Here is a 22,065-nt window from a genome sequence, read left to right on the forward strand (position 1 = left end):
GTGGTGTTTAAATCTAAACCTCTGTTCTGTAACAGCTGCAATCAACGCACACACAATTGTTTTATGGTGATGGCTCCTCCTCTGTGGTGACTCCCTGATTTGTAGAGCAGAAAGAAGCTGCCATGGGACTTACAATGGTTATTTATTCTGCAGTATCCTCAAGACCACACCCCTTGCTACCTGTGCAGCCTCATGTCCCTGGCACTCCTAGGGATTGCTGGAAGGAAAACCCGACCCTCTGTTCCTCTCTGCTGCCTCTGCAGCCACGATGGTCCCCATGAAAGCTGCAGATGAGAGAGATCCCTGTTCCCTGTAGCACTTCTGCAAAGGTACCTGGCACAGCCCACCCCACGGCACCTCCCTGCCACACCCCAGCACAGCCACTCCTGGAAATGTCAGTGGCACAAATGGGACCGCCTCTCTCAAATCTTGGTGCCACAAATGAGACACTCAGCTTTTCTGGTGCAATCCCAGCAGTGGGATAGGGGCTGGGACCTGCTATCCTGTCCCTGCAGCAGGAGCTCCCAGAGGGCACAGGCAGGGGCATGTCCCCTGTCACCCTTGCCAAGTGCTCATGTGAACATCGCTCAGCAGAGCTGCAGGGACGTGGATCAGGGCCAGAGTGACAATGTTGGCCTGCCCTTTGAATAATTCCAGTTCCAGACTCATTCTGCTTATTTATAACACAGTAATGACAGATACTACCCCTCCTGAAATCTGGAAGTGTTCAAGTTTAAAAAAGACCAAACCTGAATATTATGGAGTAGGGTTCTCTTCTCTGAAACTCCATCTCTAAATAGCTCAGCTTGACAAAGAGGAAGCCTGGAGAACAGACTTGTGCCAGCCTGTGCTCAAAGCACTAAGGCATGCACAATGCATGAGTGAACAGTGAAGATTTTATCCAAATTCAGGGTGACTCCTGGTATCAGAAGTAAACAGAAACTATGCAACAAAGTTATCCTTGAGCTTAAATTCTTTGAAATATCAAAGAACATCCTAAAGTGGTATTCGTGGTGCTGTTCCTTTATTTGCATATGCATACAGCCAATTCAGAGAAAGAAAGATGTGCTTAATACCATTAACAAGTTTAGGAGGTTTCAAGCAATTTAGAAGAGGAGCTGAAGTGCAGAAGGGAAAAATAGATTAGTGACACTCTTAAGGGTAGGAATGAAATTTCAGAGACAGGTTTTTAAACAAGGGAATGTGAAGCTATCAAAAAATAGGATGTGATATTAAGCTGGAAATTCAATTTCATACTTTTTCTGAAGGTAACTGATTAGCAGCTCATATGAAAGTGGATTCAAATGAGGCAATTGAATTTATTATCACCTTTTGCACTATACTTACCTTCTCTAATAAACTTTTCTGCCTTGAGGGTTAGAATATGCATACCATTTGCAAATCATATCCTGATTAACCATAATTTTCAACCTGGCTCTGAACCAGGGAGTGAACAGTTGAAAAAAGAGAATCAGCAGGCTGACAGACACTTACAGAGGGGAAAAAAGATGGAGCATAATGTGCACATGTATGATCCCAAAACAATTGAATACCTATAAAAAGACAACTCTGAGCAAGCAATGAATAATGCCAGCTATTTTCCTACAATAGCTCTGTCAGTAGGAGTTCTTGTAGATGCCCTTTGGATGCAGTTTTATATTACACTTAATCCAATCTAACTGTGAGCTGCAACCAAAAGATGAGGTAATATTCCCTCTCTCCCAGCACAGCCTGTTGCTACCTTTGTTGGGAACACAATTGTCTCTTTTCATGTCAGCCTGCAGTTACACAAGAGTTAACAAAACCTGAAATTTTGGCCTCTGAAAGCAAATATGCAGATTGGTGCCTATTTGCCATCTCATTTAGAATATAACAATTTTTCCCACTTTCTGTCTGTGGAATTTTATATATGAAAGCATTTCAGTGGAAAAAAACCAATTTCTTATAGCTTAGAGTGTACAGACATTCACCATTTGGATATTTTACTGGGAGAAAAACAATAAAAGGGCCTGTAGAGTGCCTCCAAGAGGATTTGGAAAGATCAAAGCTTTCAGGACTACAAGTAAAGAAACAAAACATATTCATTGCAGTTGGACTGACATAGCTAGGACATAAGTTTATATAACAAAACACACATTACATTTCTCAACTAAGCTGAGGTCTCCTCCAGTTTTGAGCACTATCCTGATTAACACAGCCCTTTTAAATAACTTAGATTTTCACTTTGTTGCCTATAACATTACTGCATGAACAGTTTATGCTGATATTGAAATGAAAGTCCATTTGAAAGTTCCTGCACCATTCTCAGTCTTGATTCCTCAGGTGAATTCTACATAAATTTATTTTTCAAAATATAAATATATCTTTTTGCCATGTTGGTATTGGCCAAAATAGGTTACTGTTTAAAAAGCACTGTTATATTGAAACTGGTTCTGCCACTCTTAACTAAAGTAATATATTTAAATACTTTTGAGATAATCACACACAATAAAAAGGGCTGGGAAAATAGCTCTCCTCTCCTTGGTCTTGCAAAGGAATATCCTAATAGAAAATGGTCTGAAATGCTTTGAAGAGGAAGGTATGGAGAGTTCTGTTAGCTAACAAGATGTGTGTCACAAGATCCTCAGAGAACCAGCTGCTGCTCTTATGTTCAAAATTAGGATTATATCTGAATTTGCATCATTAACAGCACAAGAGACCAAAGGAACCATATACAACTAAATAGACTTTCATATATCCAAGAGAAAGAGGGACTTGTAGGCTGCTTTCTTATGTAGAACTGTTACAGTCCCTTTTCCCCCTTCTTTTGCTATTAAGGGAGCTCCAGCTGTCATCATCAAGTGACAGAACTTCCCACGGTGTGAAAGAAGAACTGAAGGAAGACACCAGTTCATCTGCTGCCATTTGTTCCCGTGGTGGGCTGAGGCTTTGGAAGGTGTGCAATTACTTCATTAGTACTTCATGGGGGCTCCTGCTGCCCCCAACAAAACTTATGAGGACACTTCTCCAAGACCATGCTGTACTGCCAAAAATTTTTTCTCTCATGATCACATTTCTGTTTCCAGCCATGCTTCACCTCAGCCTCCTGAATTTTACAGGGTGAAGGACAGCAACATTTTGTCTAAATAATTTAAATGTGTACAATACCTAAAGCATTAATATTTTCACTGGAGTAGATCAACTCTGAAGTTGCTCCCTTGAGGCACAGTAATTCACAAAGAAGCTATTGATGACCACAAGAAACAGGAAGACATATTTAGTAAGTCTACTCATGGAAAGAATGAAAACACAACAGAAAATAAATAGAACAGCTTGCATAATATTTAGTCTCCTACACTGCCTATAGGATTTGCTCAGTAATACACATACAAGAATAAAAATTATCATAATATACTCTGTAAATGACTGTGGACAATAAATCTAGCAAATCAAACTATTTAAGAAGGCTTTAAAATGGATAAACTCCCTTAGGATGAAACAGCATACGGGGGTCCATGGGCTTCACTGATCATCCTTCATTATCACAACAAGCACAGCAGTTTCTGACGTCTTCTCCTGCCTCTTTGAAGGCCCCAGATGGGATCATTTAAATGCCAGTGGTAATCCTTGAGGTGGTTCTGAGGTGATGATGATGACTTTTTCATTCACATTTCATTTCCTTGCCCATTTAAACTATCTATGGGTAATACTCAGGAGCATACAAAACATTCCATTGCATATGACCTACCATCTGCTGTTATTTTTTAATCTGATCATTAGGACAGCAAGGCACTTCTTGATTGCAGCAACTTTATTTAGCATGTCCAGAAGTGGTAACTGTCACAGTGCTTCACTTTATTCTCTAGAAGACTAGTTACTAAATCAGTTCACCACTAGGCAAGTATGTGAACCCAATCAGCTCTCAATACTTTAACAGTATCTGCATGGACTGTGAGAAATCCAGAAGAGTGGACTCTCCTTGCAAAACCAATCAATCATTTCATTCACTAGCAACTAGTGCATTCACAGATGTGAAGATGTACTTCTAACCTGTGATCAAATGTAGTAGTATCAATCATAACTGCAACTAACAGTAGAAGTTCAATAAATATGTCTTGATTTTTTGTTCCTAACTACCACCTCTAAAACTTTTTCAGGTGACACTGAACTTTACCAAAGAGCTCACAACCTGCTAGTTTGTTTAACCTAGAAACTCCAATAAAAAACCCTTAAATATAGTATTTCTGTCTTCTGGAATTAACAGCAGGAATGACACAAGATCTGCAGTTGATAAATTCATCATGTCATGAGTTGGATAAGAACACCAGGAATAACCCAAGCACCTCCGTACCTGAAATGTATCTAGACTGTCAGCAGGTGTGCTCCACAATACATCCTTTGTTTTGGATCTCTAATTTTTGAGCTATTTTTTGGTCTGTTCATATTTCTTTTCCATGGGCACAGCAGAGTGGGATTGCAAGATAGACAGAGATGATCTGCACACAGGCCCGGGACCCAAGATGAAGCCAGTACACTTTGGATGCTGATCCACACACTGTGAAGCACTCCCAGGCATGAAACAAGAGACTTGAGTCAAGCTAAAAATGACATTTTTATTCATTGCAATGATGTTTTAACATTATTTTGATTCAGTCTGAGAAGCACAGGCTTCTTATTGTCAGCTTGCACTAAAGTATAAAAAGCAGGTTTATTTTTGGACGTGGAACATAATGTACAAAGCAGAACATAACCTATTATGTAGAGCATTATGTGCACTGCGCTTCATATACCAGGAGATGTTGTTTCTAAAAATCACCTGGAGCTTGAACATAGATCTGGGTAACAGAGCATTCATTCAAAATTAATTTGAAGCTGTCTTGGAACCCTAACAGCTCTGAATGCACAACAAAAACAAACAAACAAAAAACATACCACCGAAAAAAGAACACCGCTTGATTTGACACTAATTATCTTCACTTTGTGATGTTAAAAAGAGAGCTCTGCAGCGGCACAGTATAGCCCTGGCTAAATGCAGTTCGGCGTGTGCCTGTTCTGCGTTCTTTCCGCGCATTTTACTGAGCTCCGGAGCCCAGCGCTGCTCTCTTTGAAGGCGCAGCGCGGTGCTCATGTTTCAGCCGCTAATTTCGGTCCTTGGCTGCTGAGCACGCAGCGCCCTGGGACTGTGTGCGGCACACGAGCCTGTGCTCCGCAGCGCCGGCACGGACCGCACCGCCCGGCACGGCACAGAGCAGGGCAGGGCACGGCACAGAGCACGACCGGGCCGGGCCGGGCCGTGCCGGGCCAAGGCGTGAGGCGGCCCCGGCGGGCGGGGCGGGAAGAGCGGCCCGCTGCCCGCCGGCGGCGGAAGCCCCGCTGCGCCGCCGCGGAAGTGACGCCACGCTCCGCCTCCCCGCTCCCTCCCCCTCCCGGCGGCGGCTCGGGAGCCGGGCGCGGCTGGCGGCGGCCCCGGGTGGGACCATGGCGGACGGTGTGGACCACATCGACATCTACGCCGATGTGGGCGAGGAGTTCAACCAGGTACGCGCGGTCGGCGGGCGCGGCCTCTCCGCCGCGCTCCCCGCCCTCGCCCGCCTTCGCAGCCGCGCCGCCTGCAGGGCCCTCAGCGCGGCGGCCGCGCCGCCGCCATTGTTCGGGCGCTCCCGCCGCCGCCGAGCGCGGGGCTGCGCGGGGCCGGGGCGGGCGCGGCCTCACGCCCGGGCCGCGGGTGCCGGCGGCGGGCCCGGCTGGGCGGAGAGCGCGCCTGGCGCTGAGAGGCGGCCGCTGCCGGCGGGGGGGCCGAGCGCCTTCCTTCCTTCCTTCCCTCGCTTTTTGGTCCTTACCAGCCTTCCTTCCTCTCGGCCTTCCCTTCTCAGGGGCCGCCCCAGAGGGCTCTCCCGTGCCCGCTCGGCGGACGGGACCCTCCCGGATGCGGCGGGGAGAGCGGCCCCTTCCCGCCGGCGGCCGAGGGGAAGCGCTGCCATTGTTCGCAGATGAATCAAAAGCCGCCGAGCGGCGGCTGCTTCTCGGCCGCGCTTGCGGGGGAGGCGGAACTCGTGCGGCTTTATTCTGCATCGCTGGAGAAACTGTCCAGCTTCTTATATTTTCTTTTTTGTTTGTTTGTTTTTCTTGCTTGTTATTGTCGTCCATTTTAAAAAGTGACGCAAGCCTTTTTTAGAGGACGAATTCATATTTGTTGAGGAAATATAGATGAAATAAGCAACTTCACTGGATTATAAGTAGCTTTCTCGTTTTTCCACTTTTCTAGTTTTTTCTCTTCTTTTTTTGCCCCATATCTTTACCAAATAGCCGTGTGCCAACTTTTCCTACCGAAACGCGGTGTTTGTATCAGTTTTGCATGCCATCTGTCCTGTTAGCCAGTGCTGCACTTCTCCAGGTTGAGTTGCCCCAGATTGCTTTGTTCCTGCCCCAGAGCATAAATAACCGGGAACAACTGCACTTTCACGTACCTACGGGACCCAGCTGTATGCCCTGCAGAAAATTGGGAAATAAGTAATGGCTTTGGAATTCACAGGTAGTATGTAACTTTCTTAGCAACTTGTAGCTTTCTCAGAAGACTATTTCTTCAGATATCGATTAATACAGTAATTCTAAGTATTAATAATCTCATAAAGGTATACTATGAAAGAATGCCATGCTAAAAGGAGATGATGGAAAGTGCTGATTTGCTCTTAGCTTGTGTGCATGTGAAGGTTTCTCCCTTAGAGTTGAAGACCCACTGTATGAGTTTAAACAGGAATGAACTCTAGGGCAGACATCATTCAGCAGAAGAGTACGTTTTTTGAGATTCTGTGATAACTTGTATTTGTTTTAGTCGATTCTAGATAAAACCAATAACAAAGCAGAATTTTCAGGGAAAAACCCCTCACTTGAATTTGGTATTGTTTGTCTAATTTCGTGTGTGCAGAAGTCCTCAGAGTAGAATAGTTATGTGCTGTAAATATAGTATAAAGAGATAGTGCTGGAACAGAAGTGATGGGGATGATCTGTTTCACTCACATGGTCCTGGTCTGCTCAGGTCTCAGGTCATCATTACTGTTGGTATTCTCTATAACCATGGTGGTATGGGTGAAGAGAGTCTTGTTATAATTTAGTTTAGCTTAATCCAGTGGGCAGGGAAACCTTTTGCTTTTTTTCCCTGTACTCACCCCGTTTGATTCCCTCTTGGGTTTGCATTTCTGCAGTGTGTTGTTCCAGTTCATAAATCTTGCAAAATATAGGGCAGAAAGGTGAGAAGAGGCTAGTGCCCTTTTTCCATCAGCTTGAATTTGAGGGGTTTGTTTGTTTGTTTTAGGGGGTTTTCTTCTGTGTTTTTTTCTCTGTCGCACACCCCCAAAAATTGCTGTTTGTTCTTTTCCAAATTTCATTTCTGTGACTTTCTATTTAAAGTAATATTGTTGAACTGAGCAAGTCTTGAGACAATATAAAAGTTTTACTGTAAGAGATTGATGCTTCCTTCTGTCATATATGAAAGAAGGCCAGTTGTATTAGTTACTGCCTCTTAGTTCTGACATAATTGAGAAAAGGTGCATAGAAACTTTTATTCATGAAATGCTGTTCCTGATTTGAAGCTGACAGCTTAAATTGATAAGATGGAACATAATTCTGTGGATGTGTGAAGATGACAAATAAAAAAAGGGAGAACGTAATTTGCATTATTAATTTGGTTATGTAGAGAGCATTTTACAAACACCATATTTGTAAAATAAACTATCTTTATCTCTTAAATGAATTTGTTTTTTGATTTTGTTGCTCTACACTAATGCGACTTAATAATATTTTTTAAATTGGAGTATAGAACCCTTTCCACTGGTTTTGGCAGTAACAGGGACTGAAAAATGTACTGTGGAGCTTGCTGTTCTTATGTATGCAGTACATAACTGTATTTATACCCAAGGTGGGACAAGACTTGTGTTTGCATCTGGAGTTAATCCTTCATTTAGGACTTGTGACTGGATAAACCTCCCTTGTTTGTTTTGTCTTGTTCTACACCTCAAGGTGCTCATCCTTGAGGTTATTCTGGGATTTTTTAAATGCCTTTTTTCCAAGCAGGTGGAAGATAAGGTTCTGCTTGATTAGTGCTAAATGAGCCATAGGTTGTAAAGGTGAAATCAAGACCACAGAGCCATGGGTTTACAGGCTGGCTAAGACGCATGACAGCTGTAAACTGTCTTGGGTTGTATTTAGTGTTGGTTGCAATGAGCTGACTAACTTGATATTGGATGTTTTGAGTGAAAATGCATCTTTCATATTCCAGCTGAAGCTCATTGTCTGTCATTGTTGCCTCTTACTCATTTACTAACTTATTGTTGATCAAAATATTATTTTTTGTCCTTGGGCTAACAGCTTTAGTCAATTTGGCTCTGACCAATTACATTTTTTGTTTTAATTGTGGTTTCCTTTTTTTTTTCTCTTTTTCTTGGAGAACTTGGTTGAGTAATTTTTCATTTTTTTCTTCTAAGCTGACTTCTCCACCCAGCAGTCTTATCTATTTATTTAAAATCTCATTTTGAGATACGGCCTCATAAATGCAGTACTTAGTGCATGCATTGCTTGTGCCCTGTTAGAAATAGGCATTGCATGGATTGTTTTAGCTTAAGCGCCTCCCTCCGTGTTGCACATCTTGCCCTGCAGGAGAGGGAGGTCTGTGATGCTCGTTAGAGCTGTTACCTGCACACAGTAGCTGGGGATGGCCTTCTCTCAAGGGCAGAACACCCTCAGTAAGTTTGGGATGCTTTAGGAAACCTGAGGGTGTGGTTTTATACACAAAACCCCAGAATATTGCTGTGTGTGCAGAGATAATAAGGAGCCTGTGTAGGAGGCCAGTTTGGGTCTTGACTTGAGGCTGCTGGCCAGTTTGGCCATCAAACTGGGTTGTTTTTTTATGGTCATGAAAATTTGACCATGTGTTAGTAAGTTCCCTGATGCTCTGTTCAGCTTTGCATTTTCATGCTTGGAGGGTTTTTTCCCTCATGTCTTTGTCCTTTCCATGTATGTAGTTAAAGAGTAAAAACCTTTATTGTACACATGTAAAAATCTTTCTGATCAGAAAGAGGATGTGAAAGAATTTAAGCATATAATATTTTAATGCTGTGGAAAAGGTACTTGCTTTGTTTATACTCTTAGTGAGTAAACTAGGGTAGTTGCATTGTGGATATGTCTAAACATGCCTCTAGTGTTCTATTTTGATATTTAAATGCTAACAAATTAGAGATGAAAGACTTCTCTTTGTATTTTGTAACTGGATAATAAAACTGATTTAGATGGAAGAGCAGTTAAGAGGGTAATTATCTGAAAACTACAGTGTCTTAGGAATGTGTTAGTTACCATCTTCAGATCTATAACACAAAGGAATATTTTTGTGTGTGATAATTAATAAAAGCTAGTATTTAGTGGCCAGTTAAAGCCAGTTATTAAGAACAACAGTCTTTATATCAGAAAGGCAGGTGTCTTATCATGAGAGGGGATGGACACCTTGTGGTATAATAAATTTCTGCTCAGTAGGGCTGTCCTGGTCCGAAAAAACATAAGCTGGCAGATCTGCATGTGCTATAAAATATGTCCACAATGTGTGATGGCATATGCATTTTGTCAGTTCTGCTGAAAGGGGCCCTGGGAAGATGTAACTTCTGTATATTGGTAAATATCAAACTGCAGAAAAGCGTCAGACCTTTTTATCTGGCACCTCTTCACTTTGTTTTAATGTGAACAGTGATACTGCAGTATGTTTAGTTTGTATTTTTGACTACTTGTGACTGTTTAGTTATTCTTTGTAACTCTGTAGTTACTCTGTAATTTTTAGTTACAAGGGATCAGGTTGCTTCAATTTTAGTGCGGTGCCGTTTGTGGGGCCAAGAGCATTTGTGCCTGTAGAGGAAATGTGAATCCTGTGGTCTAACAAACTTGTCCACTTCTGCCATAGGCAGTTTGCTACATTAGAAGTATCAAAGACCTCCTTTTTTGTTAATGTTCCAGTTTCTATGTTCAGGTAGTTAATCAAGACCAGAAAGATTTTTATGTGTTTAACTTGTTATTCTTCAGGACCTACAAATTGATTTTTTTCAAGTGAGGATATTAACTTTAAAGAGTTTTTGACCACAAATATAGTAACTTGAGTGAAAAAAAACAGTAAGGGGAAAGCTGGATAGTTTAGGGGTTTTTTTCCCAGAAGCAACAGTAAATATTTTTAATGAAACTTTATTTACCTCGCTGATTTTTTAAATGTGTTTTTGGAGGTGTCAGTTAGTGTTTAATGCTTAAATTGGACAAAGTTCTGCAGAAGAGGCAAGTCTAACAGATGTATGGACTGCTTAAAGAAATTTTGCATAACAACAAAAACCATTTCCAAAACAGCACTTGTAAAGGAAGTGGTTCTCTGCAGCGCAGGGAAGCATGACCACTAAGTTCCAAATAAGAAATAACATGTTAAGTTTGTCCCTTCTGCACAGTGAAGTTCATTGTGTTCGTGGCTTTCATATGGGAATGTTTCACCCAATACCACCTATTAGCACAGAATGTGGAATTCAGTCCTGATTTTATGATGAGATATTTCAGACTGTGGTCTAGTTAAAACATAGACTTTGGAAATGCATTGCTGTCTGATTTGGTTTTAGAGGGGGCCAGAACAGCAGTGCTCACTCTGTTTCTTAGCATGTTTATCTGCAAGATGGTGAGTTACAGTAAGTGAGAAGAAATAGTTTCTCTTCATGCTTGATGTTCTTGTAACTAAGAAAGTTGGAAGAGGTCAGAACTGGTTCCTGATACAGGCAGAGTATTTGTTTAAATAGCTGAGACTAGGGAAGTAACACTTCTGTCCTTTTTTCCCTCTTTTGCATCTGGGAAGGAAGGGTGTGTTTAGGTAAGTTTCACAGAACAGGTATGAAAGAGAAAGGGTTGTTGCATCTTGTGCAACATCCACCAGGACAGCTCTCTTCTGTTTACACTTGGAGCTGCTGGTTCAGATCATTCTTAATCATCAAAGCACACACCTTGCTGACAGATTGGTAAGTGAATGAATTCCATGCTGGATGCAAAACCAGCATGATGTGAGAAGAAATTCTAGTGAACAACATCAGGTTTTCTCTTGTGTCCTTATTTATTTAAATGAAGACACTGGTGCTATTGGGCCTGCCCTGCCCTCTCTCAATTACATGCAGACTCTGCTGCCTTAATAATTCTCTCTCTCCACTGACGGAGACCTGAAAGCCTGTGTGATACAAATGATCTGTTTCAAAGGACTTTCTTGTTGCAGCAGAGCCCTGGACTGCTGCCCACTCTGGTGTTTTGGCAATGTTGACCTCAGAGAGATAGGTTAGTGTGCATACATCTGCTGTAAGTTTGGTAATTGTGTTTTTGGATCTGTCTACCAAGACTAAGTTCTGCTTCCCTGAAGTAATGATTCATATACATAGGTGACTAGAGTTACTGTACCTTTAGCAGAGGATTTCCTTAATTGCCCTGTGACATCATCCTTAATCTAGCTGTAAGATGTCATGTTTAGGCCTGTCTCAGGCAGTTCTGTGTACCTGATTTCATTAGCTATGATGGTAGGTGGAATCAAACTGAGAACTGGATAGACTAGGTGAAATATGAAACCCTTAATTTAATTGTGATAAGCTTACCTTTAGAGAGAGATTTTTCTATTGAAGTTTATTGGGACAATGCAGTTTACTGAGGATTAAACGCACTTGATTGTCAATGCCAAAATTCAGTTTACCTGTTGGCGTTTTTTCACTTATATTATTTGCTTTAGTTACTTTTCCTGTATGAGCAGTAGTTGATAATATTTTTATATTTTTAAGACAGTGGTTATCCTGATCATGGCTGTGCATATCTTGGGTTTACAGCAAGCATTTCCACCTGTGTGGCCTGTGTTTTGTGGAGTCCAGTTTGGTTATCTCTAGCTGCCATATATGGTACCTTGAACTGTTCTGTCCAGGATGCTTCTGTGAGTTTCTGGATACAAATTCATAGTGGGTGCTGAAATATCTGTGATACCGAAACCTGGCGGAGGCAGTTCCTGTTCTGCAGCAAGGTATGAGAGCACAGGGAGCTGAGGGAAGTTGGCTCAGAGGGGCAGTTGCTGCTTGTGGATGCACTGGGCATTGGTCAGCCTGTGGTGAGCATCAGTGGTTGTGCATCACTTGACTCACTTGTGCATTATTTCATCCCTTTTTGTTGTCTTCTTTTTCATCATCGCTATTATTCTTTTTATATTTTACTTTATTTCAGTTATTAAACTGTTCCAGTCTCAATCCACAGGTTTTACTTTTTCACAGATCCTCTTCCCCTGTTCCACGGAGTTTGGGGGGTGGAGTGAGGGAATGCCTGTGTGGTACTTAGTTACCAGGTGGAGTTAAAGCACAATAGCCCTTTTTTGGTCACCCATCATGGGGCTTGACAGGTTGAGAAAACAACAAATCTGACCAGAACATGCTAGAACAAAATTGCTTTAAGCATTTCTTAACTAGTTTAGTAGTCGTTGGACACAATGTTGATTTTATGCTCTCAACTCTCCAGCAGTTATTCTGCTTATTATCAGAGCTCCATCCTTTAACTCCTTACTTCCAGTGTGTGCTTCCTGTTGTGTTGTTTTTCACCTGTGGGAACTGGTCTGATGTTGTTGTGTTGTGTTTTAACATGAGCAGTCTAGTCAAGTGAAAGATGTTCCTGCCCACTGCAGGGGACTTGTAACTAGATGATTTTTAAGGTTTCTTCTAACCGAAGGCATTTGATGATATTGTGAGCACTAGCATATGATGCTACAGAATTGCTGGTTCTGAAAGTAATCTGTTACTTGTACTCAGCTCTGCTGTCATGTTTGTACTTTGTGAGTGATCTATCTAGTGTGTAAACTATTAATGATTACACCTTTTACCTTTCATCCTCTGAGACTTAACCTGTGGAGGAGTCATGATCCTACATCTTCCCCTTCTCTACCAGACTAATGACAGTAGCTCTTGAAAATTTTGAATATCCTTGGGAGGTTGAAACATGGCTCTATTGCCAGGAATCATGATTGTGTGCCAGGTCTTGGTTAGGGTTAGACAACTCTTTACAGCTACTCAAACCCTGTGACAGGCACTGTGGCTACTCAGGCCTTTGTGGCAGGTGCTGCAGGCGCTTGCAGTGTGTGATGCAGCTGCCCCAGAGCACCAGCCCTGCTGGCATCAGTCACCCCTTCTCACCCGGAGAAATGGACACAAGAGAGTTTGTTTAGCAAAGGAGAACAAAGCAGGGCCCTCACAAGAGCAGGAGGAAGAGGTGGAACAAGTCCCTCAGTCCCTCAGTCCCTGTCCCTGAGGGAGCTGTGGGATATGCAAAGAGATTTCAGCCATCACCCAGGTGATCACCTGACTGCTGGGATGCTGGGGAACAGGGCTGGTAGCTTGGAATCAGGGTAGGGAAATCAGGCAGCTGGGGTCACCTTGTAAGGAAGGGGGCACTGACAAGGTGGTTGGCAAAGGGCCTCAGCCTTCGGGAGGTGACTCCTGTGGAGTGTGAAGGAAAGACATCCCTTCAAGGAAGATGCTCCCTGTCACCCAGGGCCACCACAGAGGTATCCAGTGCCTTTGTTATGACCCAGACAGTGTGCAGTCACCCACAGACCCAGAAGAATTCCAGTGCATGTGATCCTTGTGGCAACTTGTCTGAGCGTGCCATTTTCATATGCTGGGTTTGCAGGAGTGTAGGGATCCTGTGGCCTGGCACATCAGGCCCACAAGAGGGAAGACTCTAGTGCACAGGTTACCCCAATGCTATCCAGCTCTGCAGGTGCAGAACCTATTTCTGTTTCTGGAGAGAGAGGGGAACCCAACAGTTGACTAAACTGGAGGCTGAAGTGAGCCGGACCGGGAACGTGTGGCAGAAGCAGTGTCTGTGTCTGGCCCGAAGGTTCTGTGTGTCCCTGGCACAGACTGCCTTAGGAGAGGGTATTTCAAGGACCCAAAGGGTGGGTGTTCAGTACCACTGCTTTGGAGGTGGAGGAAGTTAAGCAGCTGCCTGCCTTGCCTGTTCTCTCAGAGGACGCTTCTGTTGGGCTTGCTGAAGGTCAGCGAACAGGTGCTGGTCGCTACCATGGCGTTGCACCAGCAGCAGCATTGCACCAGTGAGACTCCATGATTTCCATTCACAAGCTGATTTATCAACTGGAGAATCAAGCAATGATCAGCAGGACCATATGGCCTGGATAACAGGGAACCACAGTGAGCTATGGTGGCCTGAATGAAGTCACACTGTGGCTGAGTGCTGCCGTACGGCATGCTGGAACTCCCATATGAGCTGCAGTCAAAAGCTGCCAAGTGGTTTGCCACAGCTGACATTGCTAATGTGCCTCAATAGCTTTGACAGGCCACAATTTACTTCCACTTAAAGGAATGTCCAGTAGACCTGGAATCCAGTGCCCCAGGGGTGGAAACACAGCACTGCCAATTCTATGGAGTGATCCAGACTGCATTAGAACAGGGTGAAGCTTTGGAACACCTGCAAGGCATTGCTAATATCATCATGTGGGCCCATACAGCAGCAGTAGTTTTTGAGAAAGGGAAGAAAATAGTCCAAATTATTCTAAAAGCTGTTTTTACCATAAAACATAGTAAGGTCGAGGGACCTGCATGGGATATTGAGTTTCTAGGAATAAAATGGCAAGATGGATGTTGTCAGATGCCAGTGGATGTGATCAACAAAACCGCAGCAATGTCTCCACCAACTAGTAAGAAACAAACCCAAGCTTTCTTAGGTGTTGTGGGTTTTTGGAAAGTGCACATATTCCAGATTGCAGTCTAATTGTAAGTAAGCCCTCTCTATCAAATGACCTGGAAGAAGAATGATTTCAAATGAGGCCCTGAGCAACAAAAAGCTTTTGAACAAATTAAATGTTACATAGTTCATGCAGCAGCCCCCAGGCCAGTCTGGGCAGGGCAAGATGTAAAAAAGTGCTCTATATTGCAGCCAGGGCAAATGGCCCTACCTGCAGTGTCTGACAGAAAGCACCAGGAGAGACTCCAGGCCATGTCCAGCCCTCTGTTATGGACCAGGGGAGACTGAGTATCTGGGGCCTCCTATACTCCTGCTGAGGGAGATACTGGAGTCCAATCAAGGAGCTGCTTTGAAAGGGATTGGTGCTGAAGCACAGCTCCTCCAGCTCCCCGGTGACTGCCAGGGCTGGGCTGCATGTTCAAAGGGAGGTGGTCTTCACATCGTGCAGCTGGTGCTACATGAAATAAATGGGTTGCAGTGACCATATAATGAGCTCAAATAGGATATCCCAGTTGCCCAAGAATCTTGGAAATGATCGTGGACTGTCTAAAAGACAAAGATGTCAGAATGTCACTAGAGGAGGAGATAACATGTGCTGAGGGACCCCATTATATAATAAACTACCACAAAAGAGATGCAATATACCTAGTTTATTGATGGGTCCTGCTATATTATAGGTGCGCATCAGGTGGAAGAGCACCATGCCCAGTACATAAACTGGTGGGAGTTGGGTGGAAGAGGATGATCACTGCTCGGGGACAGGCAGTTTGTTTCAGTTTTGAAACTTTTCTTATCCCACGAATTTTATTTTTTTCTGATATTTCTCATCTGTCCCATGGAGTGTTTGGGGAGGGAGAAGTGAGTAAGCAATTGTGTGGTACTTGGTTGCAATCTGGGATTAAAGCATGAAACTTCTGCATTCTAATGTGTACAATTCTGGGAGTTGGGTTTGTAGATTTTTTGATTTCTGCTTATATTACAAGGGCAAAACTATTGGCATGGAAAACAGTGGCCAGAAGTACTTTTTTCCACATAGGTTTAGAATGTAGTAAGTGTTAAAAGAATTTTATATGTTTTGATGTAGAGGAAACTGGTGCTTAGCTTTTCAACATTCATGTTGTGTAGGTGGTTGATCAGATTTACTGTGTCTGTGGAACATGGCAGTTATCACAACTTTTGCTTCAATAAGTTTTAAAAGCAATATTAATTATAATCAAGATGTCTTTTTTATTTTAGGAGGCTGAATATGGTGGGCATGATCAGATTGATTTGTATGATGATGTAATTTCTCCATCTGCAAATAATGGAGATGCTCCAGAGGATCGCGATTACATGGATTCTCTTCCGCCATCTGTTGGGGATGATGTAGGTAAAGGAGCTGCACCAAATGTTGTCTATACCTATACTGGAAAGAGAATTGCCTTGTACATTGGAAATCTCACTTGGGTAAGTATCTTACTGCTGTTTAATTGTAGACAGGAATTTAAATTATGGATGTAACTACTTGTAAAATTTTTTGCTTTAAAATGTTTTATTTGAAATATTATGTGTATCACAACCCAGTTGTTTTTGTTGTTGGTTTGATTTTTTTCCATTTTCATTTGTGGTTGTGAGATCATTTTTCCTTTTACCTGAAATTCAGAGAGCCTGTCTGGAGCTATTGTGATGTCTTAAAAATCCTGAAAGTCTTCAGTAAATATAAACTTGAGAGTTTCTGTCACATTTAAAGTGTTATGAAGGCATATTTGTGCTACTGTGTTCTTAAGGTTTTCAGAGAACCAAATGAAAGAAGAGAATTTAAACTGTTAAATACTTCATGCCTGTAAACGTTTCAAGGTTACTAAACAGGCCAAATTTTTCCTAAACTCTTGCTGAAGGTTTTAGTTTAAAAGGAGGTTGCTCGGGGATTTTCTTGAAATTACTTTTCACATTTTTCCAGGCCATTTCCATCGGCAGTGACTCTTTCAGCATAACTGTTTTCAGGTATTTGTCTTGAGGCTTATTTCTCTGTCCAAGAAGAACAGGTTTATGATAACTCACTGAACTGTAGGTGCCCTTAGGAAAATTACTTTTATTAGAATGCAAGTACTTTAAAATCAGTTGCAGTAAAGCAAACAGTGCAAGGACTGGTCAGTGCTGAATTAAGTTGAGCTTTTATCTGGTTACATGAAATCAAGTTCTTCAGGGCCCACATATGCAAAATTCTATTTTAAAAGATAAATTTAAAAAATTATTTATTTTTCATTTCTGATAATTTCTTACTGTGGGTGTTTTTTTCATTAGTTATTACAGTACTTCAGGAGCTAATAGGTAAGTAAAGGACCTGACTGTTGACTTAAGTTGTCCCATTTTGAAGTACATGAATGGAATCAGCAAAATGTGCGTGAATTAGCTGAACTAATTGTTGAATTGTAAGATGAAAATGACTACTCCAAAAGTCAGAATATATTGACAGCCTGAATAAAATATTCCTCTGGATCAATTGCACACACACACACGCACACTCAAAAATCCATGGAAAATTTAGTTGCCCTTTGCCTGGTGTTTTAGATAAGCTCTCATAGTTGAATATTAAAAATATTTTTCAGTGGACAACAGATGAAGACTTAACTGAAGCAGTTCATTCACTGGGGGTAAATGACATTTTGGAGATAAAATTTTTTGAAAATCGTGCTAATGGCCAGTCGAAAGGGTAAGAACTTGTTTTTTTCTATATGTGGACTGAAGTTTGGGAGAGGAAGGAGTTCTCAACTTTTGTAATTGTCAATCTTTGAACTGCTCATCTTAGCTTATTGATCCAGAAATGATTTGCCATACAATTTCATACTAATGACTTATGTTTCAGGTATAAATTTTTGTGATGGTACTGTGTGTCTCATTATTTTGTGAGTTGAAGCTCATTGATGATCTTCATATAAGACTATTTCTAAATTTTTTTTTTTTTTTGTGTGGTGGTGATGTTTGTTTTTCTTCAGTGTAAATGCTGTTCCCCCAGCCTTCATTATTCAATCTTTCTTTACATCTTTATTTTCTGTTAGCTATTTAAAGTAATTGCTTGAGCCCATTTTTCACTGGCAACCTAAATTTCACTGCATGAATGTGCCTTTCTGCATCTTTGGCAGCAGTGAGCACAGTGTATGAGTGTATGCTTAATAACTTCATCATATGAATTCATTATGTAGTCTGTTGATTCTCTGCCAAAAAGCTGCCTTTGTTGGGATAAACTTTGATGCATCCTGTACTTGCTGTTTTGTTTCCTTCTTTTATGTCCTAGAATAAATTATTTTATCTGTTCTGAAAACTGGACTAAGACCTGTGTTGGTGTCTAGTTGTCAAGTATTCCTTTGCTTACTGTGTGTAATCTTTTTCATGAGATGTCAGGATGTCAGAAGATGAACAAATTGTGGTGTAACTGTTTTTGTTTCCTTTCAGGTTTGCCCTTGTGGGTGTGGGATCGGAAGCATCCTCCAAAAAGCTGATGGATTTGTTGCCTAAAAGAGAATTGCATGGGCAGAATCCTGTTGTAACTCCGTGTAATAAACAGTTTCTGAGTCAATTTGAAATGCAGTCAAGGAAAAGTAAGCTTTTCTTAAGTGCTGTCTTGGAAAAGCAGAAAAAGTAGAATGGCAGGTTTTTAGCCCAGCATCTTGTAATTTCTACACAGTTTAAAATAGCCATAAAATACTTAGAGTCCAGGTAAATGAACTTCTATCTTTGTTTAAAGAAATCACTTCATACACTGAAGAGCTGCTGCATTCTGACAGAGGGTTGCAGCTTCGTGCAACTCTTGTCTTAACAGCTGTGGATGTTTTCTCAATTTCCTGTGGACATAATTATTAAAAAAAAAAAAGCTCAAGAGCATTTAGAAATTGAACATTTGTAGACAAACTGGACTAAATTCTAATGTGTGGACGGTCTGTATTTATGATGGAATGGGGAAGAGAGGTTCCATGCTGTACTTTAGCACCATGTCTTGTGTTTCTCAGTGTGGTGTTGGGTTTCATGGAAGGAGGGACTGGCAGTCTCTCCAATCCTCTTCTTTTAGTATGAGGCTTAGTATTTTAGCAAAGAATGTTTTCCTTCCCAAATGCATTGGGTTTGGGTACAAGGAGCAAGTTGGTGCTCATAAGGTCATGCTTTAGCACTGCATAAAACTTCAGGTCAAGGGTTGAAATACTTCAACCTATTTTGGTCTGTGTGATGACACTTTTGCTTTGCCATTGCAGCCACACAGTCTGGCCAGATGTCTGGGGAAGGTAAAGCTGGTCCCCCAGGAGGAAGCTCACGAGCAGCATTTCCACCTAGTAACAGAGGTCGGGGCCGGTTTCCAGGTGCCATTCCAGGTGGAGACAGATTCCCTGGACCGGCAGGGCCAGGAGGGCCACCACCACCATTCCCAGGTACAGTTCTGCATATATGGAGTTCCAGTCTTACATGTGTTTCAATATGGCATACTTATTTGGGAAATGATTAAGATCAAGGCAATTCAGTAATGAGCCATAATCAGTGTTTACAGCTAGATTGTAGGACTTGACTGTTCATTTGTTGACATTCAGCAGGAAGTTGGACCTAGTAAATTTGGTAGCAAGGCAAGAGCTTTTTTAGATACATTATTTATACTATGTCAATATACATTAGCAAGTAGATTTGGCTTCAGGGTAGGGTAGTTGAGTTTTGTGATTTGCTATATGTGCTCAGAATTGCCTGTGTTGAAGAGTGTAAAGTAACTGATTTCCTTATTGTAGTACAAGTTTGCATGTGATCAGAAATTCAGCTTTGATTCATGCCCACTGAGTGGTCAGTTAGTAGGCACTTGAAACACCAGAAATTTGAAGAGGAGATCTTCATGTTTAGTTAGGTATCTGATATAGAAGAAATACATTAAACAGTTAGGTTTGCACTGCCGTGAAGTTCTTTTTTCAGCTGACATGCTTTTTAGTAAATGTCATTCAGTAATAGATTGTCTTCCAACAGTTCAAGGGACATAGTCAAATTGAAAAAACAGTTGAGAATCTAAAGGAATGTTTGGATACTGCAATTACATTACTTTCTCCAATACAGCTTCTCCCATATTTTTAATATATATTTTATCTTAAGCCCCACATGAATGACTAGCTGCAGTAAGATGTAATGTTTTTTAGCTTTCGTAATCTTGTTGTGGGTTTTGGAAAAAAACAGCAGGTGATTAAGTGATTTGAGGAGTGGAGTTGTCAGTGTACAAGTTAATGTTGTTCTTTTTAGATATCTCTGGATGTTTAGTTTCAATAGATACAGATAAGTTAAAAATTTTCGAAGCTACTGGACCCAAAGCAGGAGTATGCATGTCTTGGACATGTTGCATAGTGTTCAGGGAGGAAGGGTTGGTTTCTTTTTTGTCATTGTTTTTTGGGAAAAAAAAACCTGAAGAATTTTATTTCTTTGTATTTATTCACTCAATTTTATTTGTTTGTTGTTTTTTTGTTTTTATTTTAGCTGGACAAACTCCCCCACGTCCACCCTTAGGTCCTCCTGGCCCACCAGGCCCACCAGGCCCTCCACCACCTGGTCAGGTCCTCCCACCTCCATTAGCTGGACCTCCTAATCGTGGTGATCGTCCACCACCACCAGTTCTGTTTCCAGGACAGCCTTTTGGTCAGCCTCCACTTGGGCCACTTCCTCCAGGCCCTCCACCACCAGTTCCAGGCTATGGGCCACCACCAGGTCCGCCACCACCTCAGCAGGGTCCACCTCCACCTCCGGGTCCATTTCCCCCTCGTCCACCTGGCCCTCTTGGGCCACCCCTGACTCTTGCTCCTCCTCCTCATCTCCCTGGGCCACCGCCAGGTGCTCCACCACCAGCACCACATGTGAATCCAGCTTTCTTCCCCCCACCTGCCAATAGTGGCATCCCCACTTCAGACAGCCGGGGCCCGCCTCCGACAGACCCATATGGCCGACCTCCACCGTATGACAGAGGTGACTATGGGCCACCTGGAAGGTGAGTTCTTTTTGTCTAATGTGTTTGGGTAGCAGATTTTACTCCTCTTGTTGGAAGCATTCGATTTTTTTCCCTTTTAATGCAAATGTTAGGAACAATTAAAAGTAGGGCCAGAAAGGATCCCACAGATCTTGTAGTTTGCCCTTTTTAACTTGTCCAAGGGATTAAATCTGAGAAACATATTTGCAGCAGGAGGAAAATCCTGAAATGCAACACCAGTAATCTCACTTCCCTTTTCAGCTCTGAACTGTTTGTCTTTGCTGTATTTGGCAGTGTCATCATTCCATGTGTTCTACATGTAAACTTATATATCATTTCTTATGCAGCAGCTTCTGGTTGTGCTTCTGTCTTAACTTGAAATTCTGACTTTTACCTGTATCATGGTGCTTTGCAGGCTGCCTTTTAAGAATGCTCTGGAGTTTTCCTTTTTGAGTATGTGCATATGTTGAGGTCATACCATTTTCATCTTTCAGCAGTGTTGCTTGTCCCTTTTTTCTTCAGAATTTAATTAAAATTTAGTGTTTGTCTTAAAAGCCAGGTGTGAATTTACTGCAAGACTTTTACCTTCCTTTCCTATCAAGATGTTTCTGCTCATTTGGTGCAATCTTGCTGTGTTTGTAGCAGTGGCTTTTCCTGTGGTTAATCCTATATGTGACAGAGTTCTTAAGTCCCTGACTTGACTTGTCAAGTTTTTCACATCTTGTTTGAAACATCTTTTTCATCTGTGATTTCAAGCATCTCTGTCTTGCTGCTGTTTCTTGATTTTCACCATATTTGTATTTGTCAAAAATTATGGCATAAATTGTAAGAGATGATTTTACGTAGTTAGATTTGAATTTTTCAGTAACAATTTTACTGCTAGCATGAGACACACTTTTCTGGCTTAAAATGTTTCCTGCAAAGATACTGTGCTTTGATTCTTTTTTTACCGCAAAGTTTAAAACCCCCAAGCATTTGTGTAAATGTGATGTTCATACAAAAAAAACCTCTAGAAATCCAAGCATTTGGCTTAATTGCCTAAAATATATAACAGTAAGGTGTTGGGTGTTTTTTGATGGACTAAATCAAGGTTGTCTGCAGTTTATAGAATGTCTGGGGAGGGAAGGAGTGGGAATAGGACAGTATAACTTACTACTGTCCAGTATTTTCATTAATAATGTTGAAGCTATCATCCATAACTATTTAAATTGTCATTAATTATATATCATAGGCGTTTCACTGGAAATAACATGTCCATAAGAGAAAAATTACATATTCCATTCTATGGGAGGCACACGAAAAATAATACTCAAAACTCAGGGAGGTATGAATTTTTAGACATTTCCTCTTATGCT

The 22,065-nt window shown here is 41.8% G+C and overlaps 1 protein-coding gene across 5 annotated transcripts in view; it reads left to right on the forward strand.

Moving 5' to 3' along the window:
* The first annotated feature begins 5,373 nt into the window (after nt 1-5,373).
* The window catches only part of CPSF6 (cleavage and polyadenylation specific factor 6), a 31,853-nt gene continuing 15,161 nt past the window's right edge, over nt 5,374-22,065 (forward strand). For 3 of the 5 annotated variants that reach the window (XM_064701912.1, XM_064701911.1, XM_064701913.1), the window contains exons 1-7: nt 5,374-5,517; nt 15,991-16,200; nt 17,343-17,446; nt 18,187-18,332; nt 18,981-19,154; nt 20,227-20,731; nt 21,942-22,034. In XM_064701912.1, coding sequence (XP_064557982.1) covers nt 5,458-5,517; nt 15,991-16,200; nt 17,343-17,446; nt 18,187-18,332; nt 18,981-19,154; nt 20,227-20,731; nt 21,942-22,034 — 1,292 coding nt within the window. In that variant the 5' untranslated portion in view covers nt 5,374-5,457. The remainder of the gene's footprint in view (nt 5,518-15,990; nt 16,201-17,342; nt 17,447-18,186; nt 18,333-18,980; nt 19,155-20,226; nt 20,732-21,941; nt 22,035-22,065) is intronic. The other 2 variants (XM_064701914.1, XM_064701915.1) reach the window with 1 other exon arrangement.

Source organism: Zonotrichia leucophrys, chromosome 1A (genome assembly GCF_028769735.1).
Source record: "Zonotrichia leucophrys gambelii isolate GWCS_2022_RI chromosome 1A, RI_Zleu_2.0, whole genome shotgun sequence".
NCBI lineage: Eukaryota > Metazoa > Chordata > Aves > Passeriformes > Passerellidae > Zonotrichia > Zonotrichia leucophrys.